Source organism: Hevea brasiliensis, chromosome 5 (genome assembly GCF_030052815.1).
Source record: "Hevea brasiliensis isolate MT/VB/25A 57/8 chromosome 5, ASM3005281v1, whole genome shotgun sequence".
NCBI classification, from domain to species: domain Eukaryota; kingdom Viridiplantae; phylum Streptophyta; class Magnoliopsida; order Malpighiales; family Euphorbiaceae; genus Hevea; species Hevea brasiliensis.
Genome location: NC_079497.1, coordinates 108998413 through 109023505, shown reverse-complemented (window position 1 = coordinate 109023505; position 25093 = coordinate 108998413). Strand labels below are relative to the sequence as shown.

The 25093-nt window shown below is 35.7% G+C and overlaps 5 protein-coding genes and 1 long non-coding RNA gene across 6 annotated transcripts in view; 2 read left to right on the top strand and 4 right to left on the bottom strand.

Moving 5' to 3' along the window:
* Nucleotides 1–2136: 2136 nt before the first annotated feature.
* On the bottom strand, nucleotides 2137–2590 carry LOC131180151 (protein CHROMOSOME TRANSMISSION FIDELITY 7-like). Its single transcript, XM_058147776.1, has 2 exons — nucleotides 2579–2590; nucleotides 2137–2487 (listed from the first exon to the last, which is right to left on the bottom strand). The coding sequence occupies exons 1-2, from the start codon at nucleotides 2588–2590 to the stop codon at nucleotides 2137–2139; spliced, it is 363 nt and encodes a 120-aa protein (XP_058003759.1).
* A 917-nt stretch (nucleotides 2591–3507) lies between these two features.
* On the bottom strand, nucleotides 3508–6150 carry LOC131179964 (uncharacterized; the record flags this gene model as incomplete). Its single annotated transcript, XM_058147389.1, has 6 exons — nucleotides 3508–3672; nucleotides 3763–4029; nucleotides 4605–4745; nucleotides 4936–5087; nucleotides 5179–5313; nucleotides 5991–6150. Coding segments are annotated over 6 exons (981 nt in total), but the record flags the coding sequence as incomplete, so codon positions are not given.
* A 22-nt stretch (nucleotides 6151–6172) lies between these two features.
* On the bottom strand, nucleotides 6173–18358 carry LOC131169139 (uncharacterized). Its single transcript, XM_058147385.1, has 13 exons — nucleotides 18297–18358; nucleotides 18139–18211; nucleotides 12459–12581; nucleotides 11690–11859; nucleotides 10228–10371; nucleotides 9503–9670; nucleotides 9361–9418; nucleotides 8656–8942; nucleotides 8135–8266; nucleotides 6970–7080; nucleotides 6685–6771; nucleotides 6414–6536; nucleotides 6173–6327 (listed from the first exon to the last, which is right to left on the bottom strand). Exons 1-13 carry the CDS (start codon nucleotides 18351–18353, stop codon nucleotides 6199–6201), a joined length of 1662 nt encoding a protein of 553 aa, XP_058003368.1. The 5' UTR covers nucleotides 18354–18358; the 3' UTR covers nucleotides 6173–6198.
* LOC131179966 (uncharacterized) lies at nucleotides 15536–16901 on the top strand. The gene is made up of 3 exons (XR_009148977.1): nucleotides 15536–15631; nucleotides 16080–16137; nucleotides 16696–16901. It is a non-coding gene; the product is annotated as an uncharacterized LOC131179966 (long non-coding RNA).
* Nucleotides 18359–18997: 639 nt separating the features above from the next.
* The window catches only part of LOC110670567 (nudix hydrolase 26, chloroplastic-like), a gene marked incomplete at its 5' end in the record, with an annotated part of 16245 nt that continues 10149 nt past the window's right edge, over nucleotides 18998–25093 (top strand). The window contains 3 exons of the mRNA XM_058147775.1: nucleotides 18998–19249; nucleotides 19337–19379; nucleotides 19731–19823. Of these exons, the coding sequence (XP_058003758.1) occupies nucleotides 18998–19249; nucleotides 19337–19379; nucleotides 19731–19744 (309 nt within the window). The remainder of the gene's footprint in view (nucleotides 19250–19336; nucleotides 19380–19730; nucleotides 19824–25093) is intronic.
* Nucleotides 19868–20896, bottom strand: LOC131180150 (uncharacterized). The gene has a single exon (XM_058147774.1). It carries the CDS (start codon nucleotides 20894–20896, stop codon nucleotides 19868–19870), a length of 1029 nt encoding a protein of 342 aa, XP_058003757.1.

Below are 25093 nucleotides of genomic sequence, written 5' to 3'. Positions count from 1 at the left end.
AATCCATCGAGCGGTTTGTCCGATTTTTGCTCGGGAAGATTTTAGCCCATTTCGACTTTTGGGCTAGATTTCTCGAAAACCGTGAATCCCACGAGAAAACCGAGGGTACCAGCACGCTCCACTCGTCGAGAGCTTCGCGGCGATATAAATTTTGAATTTTTTTGACACCGTTTTCGGTGGGTCCCACGGAACTTCGCAGTGTTTTTCCGAGCATTTAATGAGCTTAGAAAATTCTGAAAAATTTATGTACTAACCCCCGTGTTATGGGCTTCGTGTAGGTATCCTCAATTCGCGAAAATTCGACAGTTGACCGGGTCTGTGAATTTCCGGCCAGATAGACCCGTTACCGGAAAAGTCTTCGAATTGGATCAAGGTTTTGGCTATCCCCCCATTGTCAGACGTCCCGAGCGCGTCCCCGAAGTCGGAATCGGCAAAGGTAAACCCGAACCTTGCTTTTTCGTAATTTTCTAGTGCTTAAATAGGATTAAAAATCCGTAAAATATTCGTGGTAGCTTAGAAAATTATGATTCTTTTTGTAATAGTTTAGTAATATTGCTAAGGACCGCGGGGCAAAATTTTAGAATTTTTAGAGCTGATTTGGTCAGTTTTTGCAAAAATGGTCAATTATAGGGACTAAATTGAAATATTACATACTGTGATGGATGATTGATTTGATGGGCCCAGGAGGGGCTGTGTGATATGATTGAGCTGTGGATATATGGATTGTAAATATAGAAGTGTGTTTTGAGCCCTTTTGCAGGTTGGGTAGGTCCTAGGTATAGGGGAGACTCTGCCGGATTTTCGGCACGACTTAGGACGTATTTGGTCTTTTTCTTTGTTTGTATTGAGTCAAATTTATTAAATGATTGTAATAAAAATTGTCAGGTGAGCCGGGACAGCCTTCTTCCTCCGCCCAGTCGCCTCAGTGACCACCGTCAAGTCTGTGAGTAAAATATTAATTTTAATTGTAATTTCGATATTATTATATGTTCAGCATGCCCATGCATCACTTATATGCATGTATTTATGTAGTTAAACTCTAGGCACGATTTATGTTGCATTGATAACTGTTAAAGTGCCATGATGTTGTTGTGGTAATTTGGAGCAGTGTGCGTGCGTTGGCGTGAGTGTGATGTGGTGTGGACTATGGATAGGACGGGTAGTCACGGCTTGAGTTCTTCGCTGGGACCCGATCCTTCGAGGGGTAGTCACGGCTTGAGTTCTTCGCTGGGACCCTCGATTTGGTTATTAAGTGGAAGTCCGAGCTGAGTTCTTCGCTGGCACCAGGTTGGATTTAAGAGAGCTGTATAGGGAATCGGCTCCCATATATTATGATTGATGTTACAGGGTGCGTGAGTGCTCCAAATTACCTTTTTGATGTTATGATGTGAAAATGTTGTTGCTGTTGCATTTCACTCCACAGGTTGCATTAGTACTAGATAGTTATAGAGATTATGGTTAAAATTGATATTTTACTCTCTGAGTCGAACGCTCACTCCTGTTCAAAAAAATTTTCCAGGTCACAGGAGGATATTTTTGAGGTTAACCTGCTTTCTCCCTCGCAGGTCGATTACTACTGTTTGTATAAACTTGTTAAATCTTAGAATTTCCGCATGTGTTAGAAATGTTTATTTGATTTGGGTCTGTAAACTAAATTATTATTTTTGGACCTGTAAACTTAATATTCTATGCATGTTGGATGGATTGGATGAGGGAGCTGAGCTCCCATTTATTTTTTTTTATGCTGATGAGTATGTGGAGGGTGAGCTGAGCTCCCCAATTGGGTATTTGTTGTGTTTACAGGTCGGGTGAGTCGAAAACTCCCTGTTGGAAAATCCATTTTATGGCCGGACTCTGTCCGTTTGTTTTCTTGAATTTGGGCCCAAATGGGCCTTAGAGTTGGGCTAATGAACAGTTAGGCTTACTACGGGCCTCGGGGGCTTTAGGCTGGCCCAGGTCCTAGTGCCGGTCCGGCCCATAGGTTGGGTCGTGACAAAAAAGAACTCCAAATGAATTGCAAGTTTACTAAATAGGCATGTGTGGAGCTTATATGCGGAAGAGTAATCATAAACAGCCAAGTCAGTTAAAGGTACATAAAGAACGAACAGAATCATAATACAAGTTGAAGGCTCGTATTTACCTCACAGCATCCAGTAACGGGACGGCAATGCGCTTTCTTCTGTTAGAGGGAGTGACCCAGATTGCTCTAATGCCACAAATAGCGGATACAGCTTTCTCTTCACAGACAATAGCTCCATTGCTCTTCCTATCCAACACTTCAAGAGAATTGACAGTGGGGGCTTTCTTTGTGGTTTCCCTCTGCAATATGATTTCCCCAAATCGAAGAGTGGTTGAATCTGATTTCGAATCCTTTTTAGTAGCATCAGATCTTTTATCCACTGAACAAGGAAGGACTTTGAATGCTTCTTTTATTGGTTTAGCAACTAGACAACCAGCAACTCTCTGAGAAGATATAAATAGATACACCTGCAAAAAAATGGGGGAGAGATTCCAGAGAAAGGAAATCATGATTTGTTCTACTTTCAAAACACAGGAAAAAGATGGGGACAAAACTTACCAAAGCCCACATGAGAAAACTAGAAAATATGAAAAGCTGTATGATATCATTGCTGTGAAAAGCTGTATAATACCATTGCTTATCGATGTTTTGGAAGAAAATATGAAATGAATATTAAACTGTTGATTATTGTTTTGTGGAATAATTTTTTTTTCCCTATAATTTTTTTTCCCACATGAGAAAAGTAGAAAGAAAATTAATCAAACACAAATAGAGAGAGTATTTGTATTTCAAACAAAAACCACAATAGCAATTGGAACCAACCACTACTTATGTAAACCAAATTGCAAACTTATCTTGGACTGCATTGAATCCTGTGTTTTCTATTTTCTGTGAGTAAGCAAGACATGGGATCCCAAAGCGCCAACACGTATTTCTAAGATTTTTTTATTTACCGCCCATTTAATTAGTATAAACAGATTGAAATTAAAAAAAAAAAAAAAAAACTGTTCCCGACTCGCCACAAAATATTACCATTTTTAATAGTTTATTTAATTTTATTCATAAGTTATAATTTAAATTCAATTTAGCTAAAAAATTAAGAAATTAATTGAACTTTTACAATTATATTAAAAAAAATAAACTTCTTAATTTTTTTATTTAAATCCAAAAATTTAGCTTATAACTTTTTAATTTTTATTATTAAATCCAAAAAGCTAAAAATAAGCTAGGAATTAAATTGAACATCTTTTTGGGTAAATTTCTACTAACTGCTGATTATTCACTATTTTTTTACCCATCTGTCGACTTATTCAAATTTCTCTGAAGATGAACAAAAAAAGATTGGCAAAAAAAGACATGTTATGTGCTCAAGTTTTGACATGAAATATTATATCCATTATGGTTCCTCTTTATGTACAGCAAGAAAATGAATGGAAAATATTATCCCCTTTAATTCATCGTTTGTTATATTCCCAAAATTGTAAACTTTAAAATTTTAGGCCATTGCAAACTTGTAGTGCAATAAACTAGGGTAACATATCCTGCTTTGCTCTTTGCATCTCTTGATCTAATGAGCTTCTAACAGTCTTTAGTTGCTCTAACGCATATTGTATTCTACGCCTTTCCCCAACAGTTAGACTGCTATCCTCCAACTGCAAAAGCAGAAAAACAGATGCACGTTACAACTAAATCACATACACTTTGTAGCTGCTAATTTCAAACACATTTGAGCAAAACTATACCTTTAATGAGCGTATGCTCTGTGAAACATGATCAAACTCAGCCCTCGATGAAGAAATAATTCGATTCATCTTATCATCCTTATGCATCAACATTAGGACACTAACAATATCATTTATTCTACTTTCAATTATCATTGAACCCATCCCATTCAACACGAGATTTAAGAGCTTTCTACTACTTTCAAACATGTAAAAGCAAGGAACAATATAGTCCATCAGCGTTCGAAAATGAGCTTCCTTGGGTTCTGCATCAAACCCTCCCATACACTGCAAAAATGTGAAAACAATTTCAACACAAACCACCTAGAATCAGGACAACAAAAATAATAAACTTATAATGACTTCTTTATATTCCAAAAAAGGACTTGAAAAAGGGAAGAAACGATGACATTTTCCCATTCCAGTTACTAATATATATATAGAATTCAGGTATAACGAAAAAAATTCAGTTATATACTGTTGAGTGCCCCCTTTCTTCTTTCTGCTCATGTAGGTAAGGTACACACATTAAGAAAGTACTAACATGTCGAAATCTTTACTGAACTCGAAATACATATAGTTGACAGCTAATAGTAGATGCAAAATGAACGTAACAAATTCAGGTATTGACCATGACAGGCCTGGCTAGGGCTAGGGCTTGGGCTCTCCAAATTCAGGGTTTTCTTCCTCCCCCAACCCTGCCTCCTCCTTTTTTTTTCTTAAATGAAGAGTAACAAACTAATTCCACAACAACTCTCAAGATGACAAAAGATGTTATGAATATCAAAACAACAAATAAAATGGCAGGTCTTCCAATAAACAATCAATTGAGGGCAGATATTACATGAGAGAGAAATACTCACATGCACAACGTCAATCAAGTAGCCTGGAATGAAATTGCTCAAATTGATAATACTTTGTTCAGAAAGTCTTGTGGGTTTGGAGTCTAGCCTAACAAGTATCCTTAGCATAGCACAGGCATTGTCTAGAGGGGGCTTTAATAACTGAAATATAAACAATGGCAAAAATATAAGGCCTCAAGGTTGCAAGGAAATTTTAAATTTTTAAGGACAGATCAAGATTCATTTGCTCATTTAGAAAATTTTCTCTAAAAAATTCAGTATTATAAAACCTTACAGTATAGTGTAAAGAAAGAATGAAATGAACAAAATGAGACCGGAGCAATTAACTTACAATCTGCTTTAGGATTTCTCTCTCCAATAGAAATAAAACTAGCGAAGCATCACCCGTCTGTTCCAGGCATGAGAAAACAACACCAATCAATTTCTTGAAAGTTTCACGATTTGAGAACTTTGTACCTTCCTCAATTGCAGAGCGAATATTTTCTGCAGACATCAATAATTTCAGATAGAAACTAGCTAAAATCATTCATCAAATTTGCTTGCCAGTTGCAATGCTGAATTTACTTCTACATACCTGGAAAAACATTGAAACGGGTGACCAGCGTGACAAAGAAGCTAAGGTGGTCCTGTATCTCAATTTTGCCGCGTCTAAATATTGAATGCAAATGTTCTATGATCAGAAACAAGACATATTCATCCAAGTCAGGACCTGACATGCAAAGGAAAAGAAGATAGGAAATTAATAAATTCCATGACATTCAATAGACATGGATACTTTTCTTCCTTTATTAGTATCATGTGCATACCCTTCTTTAATGCCCATAACACACTGTCAAGAAAATTTACTGAACGCCTCAATGCGATAGGATATAAGATCATATAGCTCAGACATTCCTAAACATATAATTGACTACCTTGTGGTGGGAAAAAAATTGTCAGCTTCAACTTCAAGGAAAACCTTATCCTCCAGGAACAATAATGTATTTCAATAATATCATGATCCTAACCTTCAGAACTCAGGAAGTAACTTCTTTTCCAATATTTATGCAAAATCAGAATTAGGAATTTTTTCGACTTGATGCCATTATCATTATACAATCCACACAATGAAAACTTTTGCACCTTAATGAGACGATTTATGCTACATAAATGAGCAAATGTGCATGTATACATAGATATGGGTTTTCTTGCAACGCCTGCTATAAAGTTTTCAATGACTAAATCAGGAGGAGGACCATCAAATATGAAATTAAATAATATAACAGCCTGATACTTCATAAATGTAGGTAATTCAGCTATTTTATACTAGATCCTCAAAGCATCAATAGCAGGGGTAACTAAACCAAGCTAGCCAACACTGTAAATTAATGGATAGGTAATAGTCACGGAGGCAACATAAAGTTACTGACGTCAGCAAAGGTGAATCTAGGTGAGAAAAGTAAGCAAGACTATAGATGGAGAGTTTTTGACACTCCAATGGAAGCCTTGTGAAAGGACCATAACATTTATCCCCTGTTAAATAGATACAAGCATGACAAAGAAACAATTAATTACGCTCAGATAGGCATGTAACCAGCATGAAATTGTTAATCAATCAGTAGTAACCTTCTTCATACGTGCAGTAAAATTCTTGTAGCGACTTTTGCACCTCGTCATATTCCTTTGCAAGGAAAGAACCCGGTGAAGCAAATCGACCCAGGTCAAGCAGAAGATGCAACACAGCCTACAAGGATGAGTGCATAAAAAGGGTATCAAACCGTCGCTGAGTAATGTTGCAAATGATAATTATTCTTTAGCTTGTCCAGATACCTCAGAAGAGGATGGATGCCTATCACCGAGCAGGATTAACAACACAGGTAGCTCTCTTATCCAAGTAATAAGAGGGCCCACTACTTCTGGATCATATCCATCTGGTTGCCACATTCCTTTTCTCTAAGAATTTTACAAAATACATAAGAGAGAGAAACAAGACACAGATTCAGTGGTTTGCAGTGGAAATTGCCAAGCACAAACGCTCACAATGGGAATAACATTTTAGGGAAAGGAATAGGCCTTTCTAGGGGTCAGGAGTTGAGCTTACAGAAAAAAGCATTTCTTCAATTGCGGCAAGGCAAGCCAATTTTACTGAAGACTCTGGTTTGCAATCAAGGAATGTCTTTGTAAATGCCTGCAATTAAGATTTGATTATTTAAAATCCTCACTATCAGTCTTAATGATTCTTGAGGGAACCTCCAGATATTTGAGAACAAAAACCTCGAAAAAGGAACCATCAAAGCAAGAATAGATCTCATGACCAAGAGAGATCCAATTGACATAATTTGCTGAAAATAAGAAATTGTCCAATTCTTGAAAGTACAAGTCTAACCTGTAGAAGGCGAGACTTCCAGTCGCCTATCACTTGTGCTACAAGTTTTGGCATAAAATGAACCAGTGTAAGCATCTGCTTTTCTCTGCCAGACCTTGTTTCACCGTGGATCTGCAGAAAATATTAATAAAGAAATAAATGCAGACACATACAAGATCAGTAAGGTACTAACAGATATAATGTCCTCTTGGTCATAAAAGAAAAAAATGGGGGGTGGGGGGAGGATTTCAATTGAGAACGCCAGAACATCTCAATAACTAATTCAGAACAGTGTTTTTCTTTTTAAAGGACAAAAAGTATAACTGAAAGTACTTAAATTAAAAGCATAAAACCATTTCTTAACAGAAAATATGTGAAGTTATTTGGTTTTCAGCTTTCCATATAGTTAACTAAGAAGGGTGCAAATGCTTTTAACATTGAACTACAACAGAAGCTACTTTAGAAGTATTCAGCAAACATTAGTTTCTTAAATTCTAAATGGAGGTTACTTCAATTCATAACACAGTAATAGGCATGCACACCTCCAGAAGAACCTAATAATAATAATAATAATAATAATCTCTCCAGGATGGCGTGATTTTAATTGTGATTGGCAGATTTATTGTTTATATTTCATCATGAATTCCTTCATTTCTAAGTAATCTTCCTCATCATATTCAGTCAACCATAAGCCTGCCCCAAAGCCTTATACGACTTTCTACTAAGTCCTATCAATTATAAATTATAAAGCACTCCAAATTTCAAAGGAGGGTACTCTAATAGATTCATCTGCAAGAAGTTTGGAGCCATAGTTATGAATGAAATTATCAGAAAATCAAGTGTTTCATCTTATATTCTTATATTTCAATTTTCAAGTGACTTCTATCCTCTGGCTGCCGCTGAAGGTAGCTCTTGACATTTTTCTGCTGCCCTTATGATGTATTAATCAAAATGATTGTGTGACTTGAAGCAGTCCTAGCAAAATATATCTGACTACTCTATTTCCAAGAGCATTATAAGTTCCTATAAAAATGTACTACCATGAAATAATTCTAAATCCATTTAAGAAGGAATAAAGCATCATATTGATTACTAATTAATAGGCCCAAGATGCAAAGTTCTCTGGATTAAGCTCTTCACTGACATTTCTGGGATAGCAATGGCGTGCAAGTCAAGAGTGTCAGACCTTTTCAAGCAGTGCATGCTCCATGAATGCAAGAAATTTCTCTAGTAACTCAGCAGGAGGGCGGATCCATTCATCTAAGTGCAAAAATATTTCAGCAATCACAACATTCAGGGAAAAATATCGGTCATCATCCTGCCATTGAAAACAAACGATAAGTTACTATGACAGTGAGAAGAGTTAACAGAAATTGATACGTGTAGAGAGTCTAAGATAGAATAGAAACTATAAAGATATGGGAGAAACACAAGCAGTAGAGGGAAAAAAGAGCTATATTTCCATTTGTTCAGTGGAAGAGAAACAAAGGATAAAAGAAAAATGGAGAAAGCACTTTCCTCCCAAAAAGCTCACATTTCAAATCCCTCCACAAATGTTAAAGAAATTATCCTTATACATTTCAACCTCCTGAGTCTCCCTTTCTCTCTCTCTCTCTCTCTTCTTATTCAATCTTTTTGTCTATTTCCATTCTTCTAAGCCAAACAAACTGATGGAGAAACACATTGCAAGTAAATCTAAGGTTCTACCTTTTCTGAATGCACTGCATTGAACGGAAATACACCTAGGAACTTCTTCAGTAGCACCGATGAGATGCCTTGATCCGACATAGATGCATATGATTCTGAATAACCCTTGTCAGTCGCATAAACGAAAAATCTGCCTATAAGGTTGATGCTCTGAAGTATGTTATGTAAGAAATCAAATGTTTGTGCATCCAATTGTGGCGTACTATGAATTAATGGAATGAGGTCTTGGAAGCAATTGACTAAAACTGGAAATAAATCCTTTAGTTTACTGATGATGACAGATACATCTACACAAACAAAAAGAAAGATGTAAGGTTTGGTACAATACCATCTAATATTGGGAGTACGACTAACAAAAGTAAATAAATATGGTAACACTTACTACCACGAATGCAAAGAATGTGCTATCAGTTATAATTCTCAGATGTGAATTGATTTCTCCACAAGAATAGGAAGCCATGCAAACAATGAGCTAAATAACAAAATAAACAAAAAGTAGCTAACGACTCTCAAAATCATGTTAAATTGAATATATATAAATCAGAAATGATAAGGTTGCTGGTATTATTGCCTGCGCAAAACCACATGTATTTATATATTTGGAAACACATACATGGCCATAAATGCAGAAACTGAATGATGGCATTGCGAAATGTAATTCTACAAAAACCCATAGAAAAATAAGAACATGGTGCTGAGCAATACCAGCATAATCTGTAGGCCTCGTAGGCTCATAAGCATGCAACGCGCGCCTAGGGACTTCCTATCAAATTGAAGAAGAGATTATTAGAAAATAATAGGCAATAAGAAAGGAAGAAAAAAAACAAAAGACTGAAAAAACTTCTACTTTGCAATTAATTTTTGGGAGATCCTTCTTGAATGTGTCAACTTCTACTTTTTTAGATGGCAACAGTGACAAGCAGCGCAACAAACCAGCAAGCACATTCTTGAGCCTGCCCTTGTCTTCTAAACAGAACTGGTTCTTCCGCAGAATATCCGCATAATTTTGAAGAACCTATTAATGAACAACAAATGAAACAACATCATTTGCAAACATCTTATCAACTAAAGTTAATATTGACAATATCTCCTACTTTTTCTAAGATTCGATTATATATGAGGTTGATTGACAACTGAATGTGTACTTGCTTTGCCACTAAAAGAAGTCCTATAACTTAATGCACCAACAAATTGATTCACCTATAACCTAAACATGCAGGTAGAAAACTAGAAACACAGAGTAATCTTGAAGATTTAAAGTAAAAGAAAGTTGTCCCTCAAGCAACCATAAAGTGAGAAACTACAATAATGTATATGTGGTCAATATGCACTCTTATAGTTATACCATGTATAAATTGTTCATTTTCCTTTCTATTTCAACATTATTATGACCCATTGTCTTTTTTATGAGAAATGAATACTTCCAACAAAATTTTGACATTTGGAGTCAAACCATTATGCAGCTTCGACCACCAGCTATGGACATCAATAGAGTGTGTGTGTGTGTGTTAAGAAATGAAGCATCAATGATGCACCCCAAATGTCTGAATAGCATGATCCAAATTAAGATACCTTTTCACCATGCAAGGAAAACGCAGCTGGATAATGCTGTACAATGAGATCAAAAAACTTGAAAGCCATAAGCCGAACTTCAATTGCTAAATTTGCCATTGCGACAAAAATGTATCCCATCATTAAATAAATGAAAGGCATATCCTGGACAAGTAGAGCGGAGAAACAACTGTTAAAGCAAAGGACGGAGTAATGATGATAAAGAATAATACAACAACAATAAATGACAGGATGCCTCATTGGAAAGGCAAAAGAACCATACCCAAAGAAAAAGAGAGAGAGAGAGAGAGAGAGAGAGAGAGAAAGAGCAACTGAAGTTAAGCACCCAAAAACATGAACTTGTGACCACAAGAGAGAGAGAGAGAGCAAATGGTTATCCCTAATTTTATCCATTATCGTGTTACCAGACATCCATCTGCACATTTGCATTTCCACCACACTCATTCTGTGGGTGTGTTGTACATTAGGTGCACAACATTCACTCTCATGTAATATAGCTGGCCTAACCACAATTCTAAAAAACTTGCTTTCACTTTGTCAAGTATCATATGGTCGCATAGAACACTCGTCGCACTCCTCCATTTCATCCATCTTGGTTTGATCCTACAAATTACATCCTCATCCTCATCTATGAATTATTCCTCAATGTGAAATGAAAAGAAACTGTAAATATTTACTCTCGTTTGAGGTTGTATTCACATACCAACAAACAGTTTTCTGACCTGGATATTGACTCTGCAAACAACTAGACAATAGAAAATTCTACCAATGCATTGGAAAATCCGCATTAGAGGAAAGAAACAGGGCACCCATATTTCTTGACTTTTCTAAAATATGTTAAGATGCAAATCTTTGTCGTTTTGAAATTATTACTCCATTCAAATCCAAGAATCATTAGGCATCTTCAAGATGTAAATTATTAGAAGTTCATATCAACTATAAGTCTTCAAAATGAAAGAAAAAAACACTATAAATAAAAGTGATAAGCACTAATTTATGGTCCTAGGGTAGGAAGTATAGTATGAATATGTTTCTAGTCACTAATTTTATACGAAGTGGACATGGTCAAGATTCATACATGACAATTTGTGCATAGAGTGTGCACAACTTTAAACATTTTCCCTGACGTCAAGCACCGAAAAACCCACACAAACACTAAGCAATAGAATCTTCCAAGAACTGTTTTTCTAGCAATATCAATATGCTCCAAACAAGCATTAACAGAATGATCAAATACAGTTGTCTCATGCTATGGGTCATAAACAGATAGATGGGAAACTTGCTATCCCAAATAATAAAAGAAGTTACAATAAAGAAGTTAGACTGCAAAATGAAATAAAATAAAAAAGTGTTCAGCACACAGAACTTATGGAGCCAAATTTAAAGACTTCCCTTTTAAGGTGTCCAATTCACAACCACTACAAGTATGAGCTTTCAAGCAGTAGCAAAAATGGAGAATTACCTCGTTGCAGGTAGGAAAAATTACTGATTTGAGAAGTTGATAAAGGGTTTCTCGAACCATTTTATCCTCATCTCCAAAACGTCCACATAGTTTTTGTATAACTTCATGCGTGTTCAATTTCAGCCCTTCCGGATACATAAGGAATAAATCCTTCATACCCATCAATGCATCTGCAAAAGGAATGGGATATAATAAACAACAAAACTCTTGTCAGCATCAAAGACTCATGAATCCTTCAAGTAATTTAATTGGTAAATTCAATCAAAGATTCAAGAACCAATAGTGGAAGCACTAAAGCCTCCACATTTTATGATTCACATGACCAACTTACACATATGATTTGACTTTAAAAATTAAACAAAAAAATTCCCCATAAACATAAAAGAATAATTCAGTAGTCAAGTAGATAACAAAGACAAAAAGGCAGACAAATTTTCAACCGTAAGAGAAACCAGTATTCAGTTGAACCATTGGAAACATTGATTTCCTAGCAGATATGCATGCAATGATATCATCATCCTTCTACTGTTTTCTAAGAACCAATGTTTTTCCCAAGGGATAGGAATAAAATTACTCTAAGTTCCATAACATATAGTATGTCATTTACTTGTTTCCCACCTGATACCCAAATGAGGATATTCTACTAACTTCTTTTCTCCTACATTTCCTGATAACCAGAGTATTATATTTTCAGATCTCATTCACTACCTTGAACTTTTAAAAGGAGGCCGTTTACAATAATGCAAAAGTGCAGTAGTAATGAGGCTACCTTTACGAACTTTTGCATTGCGATGGGAAGTTCGTTGAAGAAGCTCTTTCAAAGTCAAGCCTTTCTTGCTCACAGCTAAACTCATTTTGTCTGATGCCACACTTTGCTCAGGAATAATAATTGCTGCCCATAATACATTCAAGTAAATTTTCGACAATCGTATTACTCACAGAAGGCCACTTATAACTGAACATAATAGCATATAAAGGATCCATTCATCTTAGAAGATATTGGTTGTAAAGGCATGAAAAACCATTGGGATTTCATTCTTCTTGGACATACTATACAAATAAATTTACAATTTTACGTAATTACATTTTAACTGTAGTTCTGTGGAAGGATTTATTGGATTAACACATAGAAATAACTTTCTTTAAAGATAAATGATATCAAACGATACATCTATCATTTGCTTTAGCATAGGAAAAAAAAAAAGAATCTAACCATTTTTTTTTTCTTCAAAAAGAATATCTACAAGTGAAACAAACAATTTCAGAACTTTCACTGCATAAAGACACGTGAACACCTTTAAAAGATGCACAATTAATTGACAATGATTTAACTTTCTCTGTTTCTTCTCCAAATTTCCCATTCTTGTTCCTTCAAGATCATAAAAACATTAGATTTCCAGCCACAATTGTGATTCTCATCCCCACATTTATTCACAGTTTTGCGGTTAGAAAATATGCCCATCTTAGGATTCTTTCTTATCAAGAAACACGAATACCCATCTTGGAATTCTTCGAGATTAGGTTAGGTGTGTTACCCTCTTGAATCGGCAATCAATTGTCCACAGAATCGTTGAGACTCTGGATCTTGCAGTTCCAATACCAAATGTTGGGGCAGATGAAAATCTGGATTACAACCATAGCTCATATAGCCAGCTCAAAATAAAAGACTTGTAACCATCTTCCCTAAACCCAAGTAAAGCATGGCACTTGTCCTGACTACTTCAACAATTTCAGCTGGCATATTCTCGCATCAATACTTCCCCCTTCAGATTCCTTGTCCTCAAGGAATGCAGGAAACTGATATATCAACTCATCTGCACATTTCTAGGAAGCATCAACTGGGGAAAAAAAAAATCTTCAATGAATGAGGAGCAGATTTGCAGCATTATTAATGCTTGAGAACAGGCATCTTGAGATTCTTGAATAAACCAATATGATCCAGAATTGAAATGTTTCTATAGCTTTTATATATTTTTTTATACAGCAAATTCACACGCCCATAAAATTTCTTCCTCTGCCTTTTCCATCTCTCAAACTCATCTTCTTTAAGGGTGATGTAATCATGGTCACTCAAATCAAAGTCAACACAGTTCTCATAATTCCTGTATTTTTCATGACCACCCAAATCAAATTCACCATAATTCCCATAGTTCATGTACTGTTTTTTCCCACCAACTCTCTTTTTGTGCTGGTCAATTTTTTTGGTAACAAGAACATATGCTTTACCTTCATAAACCTTAACAGATTTAGGAAGAGAACTTCCATTGATATTCTTCTCACCTTTGAAATTTTCATGATGCTCCACTTTTGGATTTCTTGGAGGTACACCGGGTAGTTTTGGTAACTGAATGATGGGTATTGGCAAAAGATCAAATTTGTCTCCATAACCCGAGAGCTTAGGAAAATTAGATTGGAGATTGGATGGAGTGGAAGGAGGGAATGAAGCAGTAACAAAGATTGTGGGTTTAGTATCTGGATTGACATTATTCTTGATTGTTGCCACAGTTACCTCTTGCAACCTAGCCAGTGAATAAGCCTCTGAAAGTGTCCTTGGCTTAAACATCTTCACTGCCAATTGCAACTCATCAACCAGTCCAGAGAGGAAAAAATTCAATGCTTTCTCTTCTTGAATTCTAGCTTTTGAATACAACTGGTTAAAGGAATTCCAATAATCTTGCAAGGTAAATTCTTGTTTCAAATTCTTTAAATCCTCTAATGGATCTTCCCTTGCTTTTGTGGATTCACCTTGAGTTATATTATTGACGATATTCATATTGCGAAAACTTGTACCAGTAAGCAACGCTTTAATTTCTTCCAAAGCTTCTTGATGTCGTTGCTCTGCTTCATTTCGCAAATGTAACACCCCAAGATTTTAAATTTTATTATTTATGAGTATTTTTGATACTTTAATTTTATTTAAATTTTAGGAATTTTTTTGAGATTTTTCGGATTTTAAAAATCGGGTTCGATTTTCCGAAAATATAAACTTTGATGATTTTTAAAAATTAATTTAAAGACCACGTGGCAAAACTAAAAATATATTTGGAGTCTATGTATTTTTCTGAGTTTTATGGAATTTTTTCGGAATTTTTGGACCTCGTTTTCGGTCCCGAGGCAGAGTAAAAATTCAAAATTTTGTATTTCGAATCGAACCGGCCGAATCGAACCGGACCGGATCGGACCGGTCGAATCGGACCGGTCTCTTCTCTTTTTCTTCCTCCCGCGCGCGTCGTCCCTCCCCTCTTCTCTCTCTCGTTTCTCTCTCCTCTCCACCCCCAGCCGCCGGCCAGCCGCCCCCCAGCCCAGCCAGCAGCCAGGCGCCGCCGCCCAGCCAGCCGGCCGGCCGCCGCCCGAACGGCCGGAAAACGCGCCTGAAACGCCCCCTGCGCGCGCGCGCGCCGCTTCGACTTCCCCGGCCAAATCCGGCCGATCCGGCCACCAATTGGACCGGGTCTTGTGTCCAAAATCATCTACTCGGCGAGAGCTTTCCATAGACACCAAGAACGCCGAAATCCATCGAGCGGATTGTCCGATTTTTGCTCGGGAAGATTTTAGCCCATTTCGACTTTTGGGCTAGATTTCTCGAAAACCGTGAATCCCACGAGAAAACCGAGGCCACCAGCACGCTCCATTCGTCGAGAGCTTCGCAACGACATAAATTTCGAATTTTTCCGACACCGTTTTTCGGTGGGTCCCACGGAACTTCGCAGTGTATTTTCGAGCATTAAATGAGCTTAGAAAATTCTGAAAAATTTATGTACTAACCCCCGTGTTATGGGCTTCGTGTAGGTATCCTCGATTCGCGGAAATTCGGCGATTGACCGTTCGCAAATTTGGGCGCATGGACCGTTACTGGAAAAGTCCCCGAATTGGATCGAGGTTTTGGCTAGCCCCCCATTGTCAGACGTCCCGAGCGCGTTCCCGAAGTCGGAATCGGCAAAGGTAAACCCGAACCTTGCTTTTTCGTAATTTTCTAGTGCTTAAATAGGATTAAAAATCCATAAAATATTCGTGGTAGCTTAGAAAATTACGATTCTTTTTGCAATAGCTTAGTAATATTGCTAAGGACCGCGGGGCAAAGTTTTATAATTTTTAGAGCTTGTTTGGGCAGTTTTTACAAAAATGATCAATAATAAGGACTAAATTGAAATTTTGCGTATTGTGATGGGTGATTGATTTGATGGGCCCAGGAGGAGCTGTGTGATATGATTGAACTGTTGATATATGGATTGTGAATATAGAAGTGCGTTTTTAGCCCTTTTGCAGGTTGGGTAGGTCCTAGGTATAGGGGGGACTCTGCCGGATTTTCGGCACGACTTAGGACGTAATTGGTCTTTTCTTTGTTTGTGTTGAGTCAGATTGTATTAAATAAATGTAATATGATTGTCAGGTGAGCCGGGACAGCCTTCTTCCTCCGCCCAGCCGCCACAGTGATTGTCGTCAAGTCTGTGAGTAGAATATTAATTTTAATTGTAATTTCGATATTATTATATGTTCAGTATGCCCATGCATCACTTATATGCATATATTTATGTAGTTAAACTCTAGGCACGATTTTTGATGCATTGATAAATGTTAAAGTGCCATGTATGTTGTTGTGGTAATTTGGAGCAGTGTGCGTGCGTTGGCGTGTGGACTATGGATAGGACGGGTAGACACGGCTTGAGTTCTTCGCTGGGACCCGGTCCTTCGGGGTAGACACGGCTTGAGTTCTTCGCTGGGACCCCGATTTGGTATTTAAGTGGAAGTCCGAGCTGAGTTCTTCGCTGGCACCAGGTTGATTTAAGAGAGCTGTATAGGGGATCAGCTCCCATATATTATGATTGATGTTACAGGGTGCGTAAGTGCTCCAAATTACCTTTTTGATGTTATGATGTGAAAATGATGTGGATGTTGCATTTCACTCTACAGGGTGCATTAGTTTTAGATAGTTATAGAGATTATGGTTAAAATTGATATTTTACTCTCTGAGTCGAACGCTCACTCCTGTTCAAAAATTTTTACAGGCCACAGGAGGATATTTTGTTCTGGGTTAACCTGCTTTTCTACTTCGCAGGTTGTTTATTAATATTTGTGTAATTTTAATTACTCCTAGAATTTCCGCATGTGTTAGCAGTAATTATTTGAATTTGGTCTGTAATATTATTATCATGTTGGACCTGTAAACTTAATATTCTATGTCTGTTTTGATGGATTGGATGAGGGAGCTGAGCTCCCGTTTATTATTATGTTGATGAGTATGTGGAGGGTGAGCTGAGCTCCCCAATTGACTATATATTGTGTTTACAGGTCGGGTGAGTCGAAAACTCCCCGTTGGAAAGTCCATTTTATGGCCGGACTCTGTCCGTTTGTTTTCTTGATATTGGGCCCAAATGGGCCTTAGAGTTGGGTTAATGAACAGTTAGGCTTACTACGGGCCTCGGGGGCTTTAAGCTGGCCCAGGTCCTAGTGCCGGTCCGGCCCATAGGTTGGGTCGTGACAGCAAAACCTCCTGCCGTTGTTCTAATTCTTGCATCATGACAGTGAATTTTTGTACAAAATCTTGTGATTTCATATCTTCCATCCTGGCTAAGGATCTAGCAGCTCTGTTTGTAACCAAGAAAAGATGGAAAGAAAAACAGATTGAGAGAGGAGAATGAGAATGACCAAGAAAGAAGAATAGGCAAGAAGAGAAAGGAATGAAAAGATCAGAAAGAATAGAGGAGAATTTAGAAGAACCCTAGGTTCGAGAAAAGATGAAACGGAAAGGAAGAATAGCAGCAGCAAAATCCATGGCCGAGGGTCATTTGCTCTGATATCATTGTTATGGATTTTTACAGAAACAGAACACAGAGAGAAAATAGAGAGAATTCATGAGGGAGAAGAACACAATTCACAATATCATTCAAGATGAAAATCTGGATTACAACCATAGCTCATATAGCCAGCTCAAAATAAAAGACTCGTAACCATCTTCCCTAAACCCAAGTAAAGCATGGCACGTGTCTTGACTACTTCAACAATTTCAGCTGGCATATTCTCGTTTCACAGAGCCACAACCCAAAGGAAACGATAGAAAATAGAAAAAATGGGAGAAGAAAGGAAAAAGAATAGAAGAAAAATTGAAGAAAGACGAGGAAGAGGGAGAGGGAAAAAGGATTTCTGAATTATTTTCAACACAGCTTTATACATTATTTATATATTTAGAAGCTATCGTTACTCGGTATTCAGTTACAAACAACACAGTTATACCCAATCAAACTAAGCTCATCTGCCTCCATCAACTAGCGATGGAGAAGTTGGAAAAATGTATTTAAATCCGAAGTCTGCTAACAATTGGGCACCTAAACGACGCGTCGTTTCGAAAATCTAACAATTTTTTCCTCAAAAGGAATATCTTCCAGCGAAACAAGCAATTTTGCGACTAATTAAAAAAAAAAAAATGCAAAGCCTTATATATTTTATTTTACCTTTGGATTTAATTTCAGTGTTTGTAGCATTCTTAGGCGGTGGCAATTTCCTACCAAGCTTCCGCTTAATTTTCTGTAAACGATAAAAGAAATCCATCAATAAAAGGCATAAAATTCAGTACATAAAAAAGGAATGGTAGAGTGTTGCTAGCAATCACCTTGAAATCGACACCACGCTTTTGCTGCTTTTTTGAGGAAGCCTTAGTTTTTGCCATTTTTACTAAAAGAACAACACAGAAAGAAAAAAAAATAATGATAATGCTGAATTTAATTCATAAAATTTATGCAATGCCATTAATTAAAAAGCTCATGCTAGCTTAGCTAAGCCTTGTCTCCATGCCATAACCAAATAGAAAATCTTGAGAGAGTGAGGGAGATGATATACATTCAACACAAAAAATAAAAGTAGAGAGAAATTAGCCTACCAAATATTTTTTATTAACAAAAATCTAAAGGTTAAATCTTAAATCGATTAGGAAAATACTATTTAACATAGAATAACTTAATTAACTAATTTTAATTTAAATAGGATTATTAGCTTAATAAAAACTCTCATCACTTCAGGACTGTTGAAAGTGTAATTGAAAACGTCTTCACCAGTTACCACTGGGAACACAAATCTATATATATATATTTCTCTTTCAATGATATTTACTTTAATATTTTATTTAAATTTTTATTAATATTCAATTTTATATTATTTTCTTATTTTTTAAAATAAAATTAATGAATAATTAATATCATTATTTTAGTTAATATAAATCATTTCACAATGCTTTTGTTATTACTTAGAAAAATTTACGCATCATTTATATTTTTATTAATATTTAATTTTTAACTATTTTTTTGATATTTAATTACCGGAAACTGTAAAAACGACGCATCGCAATGGGGGTCGCATGAGATTCCACGAAATCCTCAATATTATCGCTTCTCAGGTCGAAGTTGCCCTTCAAAACTTGGCAAATTTGCGGGCGTGCCATTGTTGACGTGGAAGAATAAATCCTCGAAGGTTTCTACTTCGTTATCTCTAACAGCCTTATCGATGGAAACGCCTCCTCAACGGTACAGAAAGAGTGTTCGAATTTGTCTTGTTAATGCCTTCAAAAAGGTTAGAACTTTAGCGAAATATTGGTGTTTATACAAAGATAATTGTTATTAGGGTTGTTAATTACACGAATTTTGGCTTGATTTGTAGATCATTGAGGATGAACATACCGGACACATGGCAAAAGCATCAGGTAGATTCATTTATTTTTAGCTTAATTTGAATTGATGAGAAATGCAATGGGGTAATGTTTTGAAGAATTGAATTCGAAACTGTCTGATTAAAGGATTTGCTAGTTAACTTGACAGCATTTTTATGAGTTGTTCATGGCTTTATTAGAGGGTGAGAGGTTTGAGGGGTGGGTTTTATGATTGATGCTTGCTTAATGCAGTAATGCTCAGTGAATTGGTGCTGTTAACATTTTGTCACTGACCATTATAATTTTTGAGACTAGATGCCCTACACGAAAGTGTTCTGTTAATGTTAGAATAGAAAAGGTTTTATATTGCATTTGTTTCATGAATCATGAGTTTGTGTTTTACAGGGTGGTGCCGATGAATGGGAGGACCTTAGATTTGCAGTAATGAGAGAACTAAGGGAAGAAACAGGAGTTACTTCAGCTGAGTTTCTTGCAGAGGTAGGGTTGCTTTTGATGAATGTTGATTATCTTACTTGCACGCTTTAGGGGCATTTATGAATTGGAAGACCTGCTCTGCTGCATATATCACTAAACTCATTTACAGGGTGGTTTATTTGTTGCCTGATATGGTGCTTGTCTCCAGTTGTAGCCTGTCTACCTGTTACAAAGCTTTGCTTATTATCATCTACCCTCTTATCTTTATGCCATCTCATCAAAGACGCTGTCTTTGTGGACATAAACAATCTTTGAAGTCTTGGCTTTAGTGGAAAGTAACGCAAAATTTTTTTTGGTATTCTCTTCCCATTGGTTTTAACCTTGTCTTCCCCATTATATTTATCAGTCTTCCATCTAGAATAGCCACAAATCTTACAAAAATCTAGCCTCTCATCCTCTTTCCAATATAACATGCAATTATTTACACATGCATCAATTTTTTTGTATGAGAGACCAAGATCTTGAATTACTTTCTTTGCATCATAATACGATTGTGGCAAATTAGATCCTTGAGGTAATAATTCATCTTTCAATAATTGCAACAACATAGTAAATGACTCATTATTCCATCGACCAAGGATCTTGATATGGAGCAATTTGACTAAGCAAGATAACTTTGAGCTCTTAGAACCTTGGTATAATGGTTGCTCAAAATCTCTTAGTAACCTATAGAATTTATTCGCTTCCTCATTCGGTTCCTCTTTATGAATATCACAAGCGAAGATATCTGTATCCATATCATTTGTATCTTGACCACAAAACTCTAGATACAAATCCCTTAAAATATCATGCATCTCATTGCTAGGCTCATCTTCACTTTGTTGAACACTTTCTAAATTAGATTCAGATTCACCTACCCTTTCTCCATGGTGATACCAAAATGTATAATTACGTATTATTCCATACACCTTGAGGTGTGTCCCTACCACTTCTCGTGTGGCGGAATACGTGTTATTACACTTGACACATGGATAACGTATTTCCCCACGCCTCCCAGTTTTTTTAAAAGCATAGTCTAAAAATTCTTCAACCCCACGTAAATATACATCATTAAGATGATCACCAACAAGATCCATCCATCCTTTACTAGGAGCCTTTATCTAATAAATTGATAGTTAGAAATATAACCTATAAAAATAAGCAAACATATTTGACAAGAAAAAAATTTAGTTTAAAATTTAGGTTACATTATTAAATAAATAAATAAATATTAAAAAAAATTAAATAACATTGATCACAAAAAGGATGGTGCTAAACTATTATATGAAGTGGAAATTTAAAAGTAGGGTCAGAATGGAGGAATTTGAAAGACAGAGAACTATAAAAGTGAATTTTCTAAATACAGAAGGACTTATGGAATAATTATGCATTGATCAAAGAAAGGGAGACACTTGGTAAAATAAAAGCCACTCCTTTTTGTTTCTAAATCAACCAGGTGCACTCTCAATCTCCCTCAATTTTTCATTTTCCTTCATTCTCTATTTTTCGTTTATTCTTCTCTTCATTTTTGTTAATTAACATTACCCTTTTTTATTTTAAATTATTGGCATTAAACTTTTTTTAAATTTAAATTTAATATCTCATAATATTAAAATTAATTCTAATATGGTTGAGTTTTCAAACTTATTTGAAAATTTTATGATTAAAGGCTTATTCGGTAATATTAGCTGTTCTAGTAGCAGTTAGTTATTTTAGTAGCTGTCAGTTGTTTACTAATTATTAGCTGTTAAAATTAATAATATATATTTATTTTATAAATGTATTAGTATTTTCATATTTTAATAAGATTATTAAAATTTAAAAAAATATTTTTTTTAAAAAAATGAAAGTCATTTTCCTTAAATATGGCTTAATTAAAATTTTATTTTTAAGTTTAAAAAATATAAAAATTATGAATTTATATTTTAAATATTTTTTCTACTTGTCTTTTAATTTAAAGAGAAAATCAAAATAATTCCATTTTTTTCTCTCATTTTCTTTTAATCTAAAGTAAATATTAACGACTGACAATAAATAATAGCTAGTTACAATATAAAATTTTGATTTATAGTTCTCAGCTTACCTAAAATCTCAGATTCCTTACTTTTGAAACTCATCAATAACAACCTTCAATCTTAAGAACTAATTTGGGCATGAGAACATTGGTTATGGGCTAGGCTAGTGGACTCATCCATACTCCATAGGCCTATTCTTCAATTTTCTCTAACTATGGGCTAATCTCTCTTAGTTTGAGCTTTTCTCATAAAATTGGCTCCATAGATAGTTCTTAATTTTCATTGGATTACTAGTGTTTTATTATGAGGTAAAAGCTTCCAGTACTGTTAATGGTAGATATAATGAGATTTCTACTTATTATCAATCTCATTATTCATTTCTACAACATATTATTTAGCTTTATTAATTCTCAATCTAGAATATATTGCTGATATCCAGTTGGTTAAATTCCTTTTGACTAGTTTTTAATTGAATCAAAGCAACTGAGCTAGTCTAGTGGCCATGAATTGAGATTTATTGCTTAATTTAATTAGTCACTAATGCTATTTAATAATCCTCTCAGTGGCCATGTTTTAGGCAATGAATAAGTGTGGCTAATGTCTAAACATAACTAAAAGTTCTCTCTAATACATAACTAAAACACATTGGAAAAAAAAATGCAAGCAGTAAGGAAAAGAGAAGCCAGAATGAAGTTAAAATACTGAAACTATGTAATTCATAGTTACTAGTTTAAAATTCGAAAAAAAAAAAATAGTTGCTGGTTTAAAAGATCTCTCAAGTACCTTTGGGCTACTGCTGTGATGTTAAAATACAGAATTAACAATACCCAATGATTTAGGCCTGCAAAACAAAGAACAATATTATTACAAGGTAAATAAAATATTGAAGCTAGGTCATTCATAGTTACTGGTTTACACAAAAATATAAGGTCCAGTTCATAGTAGATTTCACATGTTCATCAAGTATGTGTGCAACAATAACAAGGAAAATTTCACATGAAAAAAAGGGCACTATAGAAAACAATTTTATCTATCTTTTTAGGACAATTTCACATTCTATTTCTCTAATCAAATTTTCTCTCTATGCACTCAAAGATTGTTAATTTTGCTCCCTTAAAGACCACTAGTTTACTAGTAGCAAATCATATTCCAATTTTATAAGTTCATCCATTGGAGGAAGATGGCTTTTTTGTAGAACTACCTTGGGATAAAGTCATGGCACTGTTTAAATTGGCCAGATTACTTGTGCAGATGCATAAAACAAAAACTGCAGGTTTGTTATACAGCCTCAGACATAAATGTATCTTAAAATTATTTGAACTGCTTAGGAATCTATTAATGGTTAAACTCAGACATTGTTGTTCAAGATAATGACTTAAATGGAGGGGGAGAGACTAGAGAGACCTGTATTTTTAAGAAAATGCTTCTTGTGCAAGGGAAAGCATGGATCAGAATTCAACCTCATATTGCACCAAAAATTCAGAGATCACAGAGAAAGATTTACATGGATGGGAAGAGACTATATAAATAACCAGCTGACTAGTCCCATACCTCAATCTTTATCCCTTAAGGTCTTTCGCGAAGGCTTTGATGGAAGTCCAGGTTTATGTAGCAATAATTTCAGGAATATTCAATCTTGTTCAGCCACTTATAGCAATTCCAGTCACCTTCGAGTACTTATATCTTGTTTAGCAGCCGGACTGCTAGTTTTGGTCATTTCTGATGGTTGGTTATTGTTCGCGAAGCTAAGACTGAAGAATCTTGATCATCCATTGAAGCAGAGTTCTTAGGATATGAAATCATTTAGAGTACTAAGTTTTAGTGAAAGAGACATCACTGATGCTATTAAATTGGAGAATTTGATCGGTAAAGGAGGATCAAGAAATGTGTACAAAGTTGTTCTTGGTAATGGCAATGAACTAGCTGTGAAACACATTTGGACATCCAATAGCAGTACTGATTGGAAAATTTTACGGAGCAGCTCAGCCATGCTGACTAAAAGGGACTTCAGATCAACAGAATTTGATGTAGAAGTGGCCATATTGAGTGCTGTGAGGCATGTGAATGTGGTGAAGCTGTCCTGTAGCATCACAAGTGAGGATAGCAATCTACTGGTTTATGAGTATCTACCTAATGGAATTGGTAATTTGTAATCATTGGTTTTACTTTCTTCTCTTTTGATTGATAGTTATTAGGAAAATATAATTTATCAAGATTCTCTTTGGCTTTATCAATGTTCCTGTTGATAACACAAATTGGGTAAGCATGTCATTGTGTGATTCCTGAGTCAGTTATCAATATCTCCGCATATCGGCAGTCAAGGAAAATTAACTGCACTGTTGTCTAAATTACTGTCATTATTTCTTAATGGTTCTGGCTGACCTTTTCTTTTTTTCAATTTTGTAGTACTATTTTAAAGGCAGGTTTGACCTGGTGAGGTTTGTGAAAACAGTTCAAGAAGCTAGTCTTCTGGTTCATTTGAGGATTGGACCATATGCCTGTGCTGAATGGAATTATGGGTCTGTTGTGATTGTCATTTCTGCTCTTGCAATATGACACATACTCTTCTTTTTCCCTACTAGTATATGATTCCGTCTATAGCACACACTACTAACTATAATGTTTGAAAGAGCATTGATGGTGGTCGCAGTTTATCAATATAATACACAGTACACGCAATGCCTTAACAATCTCCTGCTGTATATGGTTACTCTGTTTATCTTCTCACTTTCTAAGACAAGGCTACTTTGTTCAGGATAACTGTCTGCACTACGTACACTTGTTCTGAAATTATTAGCAGTTTCTCTCTAGTTTCTCTCCAGTTTAGCTTTTATCTTCTATTCTTTAAGTATGGCCAACCCAACTAGATTAAATGTTACCATCTTTTACTTAAAACAGGCTTAGATTAGGATTTAAATGTTTGCCTAGCTAGTCACATTCTGCAGTCCAAATTGGTGTAATTTACTGTACATAATCAAAATTGTCATGTTTTCCTATAGATAATTTTTGGGAACTTGCTGCATATTTTGACTGTTTTCTGCACTATGGAACGCAGAATACGCGTACACATACAAGGTAAATGAGAAGAGTGATGTGTACAGTTTTGGAGTAGTCCTAATGGAGTTGGTCACAGGAAAAAGGCCAGTAGAACCAGAATTTGGAGAGAACAAGGACATAGTGCACTGGGTTTGCAGCAAAAGGACAAGCAAAGAGAATGCACCTGATTTAGTGGACTCAAACATCTCAGAGAACCTAAGGGAGGATGCCATCAAAGTTTCG

Bases quoted from the DNA above. Each gene is read 5' to 3' on its own strand.
- LOC131169139 (XM_058147385.1), bottom strand. From the start codon at position 18,353: ATGGCAAAAACTAAGGCTTCCTCAAAAAAGCAGCAAAAGCGTGGTGTC. The intron at 9,419-9,502 runs GTAGAAGTTTTT...TCAATTTGATAG, and splicing joins TCCCAAAAATTAATTGCAAA to GAAGTCCCTAGGCGCGCGTT. The intron at 6,328-6,413 runs GTATCTGGACAA...TCATCCTTGTAG, and splicing joins GGCATCCATCCTCTTCTGAG to GCTGTGTTGCATCTTCTGCT.
- LOC131180150 (XM_058147774.1), bottom strand. From the start codon at position 20,896: ATGGATCTTGTTGGTGATCATCTTAATGATGTATATTTACGTGGGGTT.